At 36.1% G+C, this 736-nt stretch overlaps 1 protein-coding gene across 1 annotated transcript in view; it reads right to left on the bottom strand.

Annotated features, from left to right (window-relative positions):
- Nucleotides 1-736, bottom strand: part of LOC107676432 (UDP-glucuronic acid decarboxylase 1-like) — a 91,665-nt gene that overhangs the window by 1,983 nt on the left and 88,946 nt on the right. Inside the window, exons 13-14 of the mRNA XM_016470981.1 lie at nt 331-388; nt 146-249 (exon numbers count right to left, since the gene is read on the bottom strand). Coding sequence (XP_016326467.1) covers nt 146-249; nt 331-388 — 162 coding nt within the window. The remainder of the gene's footprint in view (nt 1-145; nt 250-330; nt 389-736) is intronic.

The raw sequence follows: 736 nt of genomic DNA, 5'->3' as shown, positions 1-736 counted from the left end.
TTGGACTATATATATATATATATATATATATATATATATATATATATGTAAAATCTACAAATAATAAAACAAATTTATAAATATATACATGCACACAAGATTTTTTAAAACAAAAAAAATTCATGATGATCAGTTCATAACTCACCACAGGTTCCCAGCCCAGAAGCATTTTGGCCTTGCGGATGTCTGGCCGTCTTCTCTGTGGATCATCTTGTGCTTCTGGAAGGAACTGAATATGACTGCGGCTCACTGAGGAGACAATCAACGGTGTGCTGTTATTTTAATCAGATTCTTAAACCCCATTTGCGATTTTATAGAATTTCTACTTACCAACTAGACTCTTAATAAGCTGTGCAAACTCCAGTATGGTGTGTTCCTCTGGATTTCCCTAGACGAGAGAAAAGAAGGGAAGCGAGATCAATAGGTTTAGGTTGGAGAGGGTCTTAATATCTCCTTCACATTGAATTGAATCAGACTGAAGGCCAAGCAATTCAGCTGTGAGACAACGTGCCTGGTGGACAATACTATCAGCTCAAATGTAATATAAAGGCAGAATTATTGTGTCAAATCAGCTAAAAAAAATTGCTCTGAAAAGTGGAAATAATGTGGCAGGCAATAGACTGTGGTCTTTTTTAAATGTATAATATTTGTTCAGTCCACATAGCACAAATGTACTTGTTTAAACATGACAGACATATGTGACCCTGGAGCACAAAACCAGTCTTAAGTCGCTGGG

This window comes from Sinocyclocheilus anshuiensis, unplaced genomic scaffold, assembly GCF_001515605.1.
Source record: "Sinocyclocheilus anshuiensis isolate Anshui unplaced genomic scaffold, SAMN03320099.WGS_v1.1 scaffold1126, whole genome shotgun sequence".
Classification (NCBI taxonomy): Eukaryota; Metazoa; Chordata; class Actinopteri; order Cypriniformes; family Cyprinidae; genus Sinocyclocheilus; species Sinocyclocheilus anshuiensis.
This window is presented reverse-complemented; position numbering and strand designations above follow the sequence as displayed.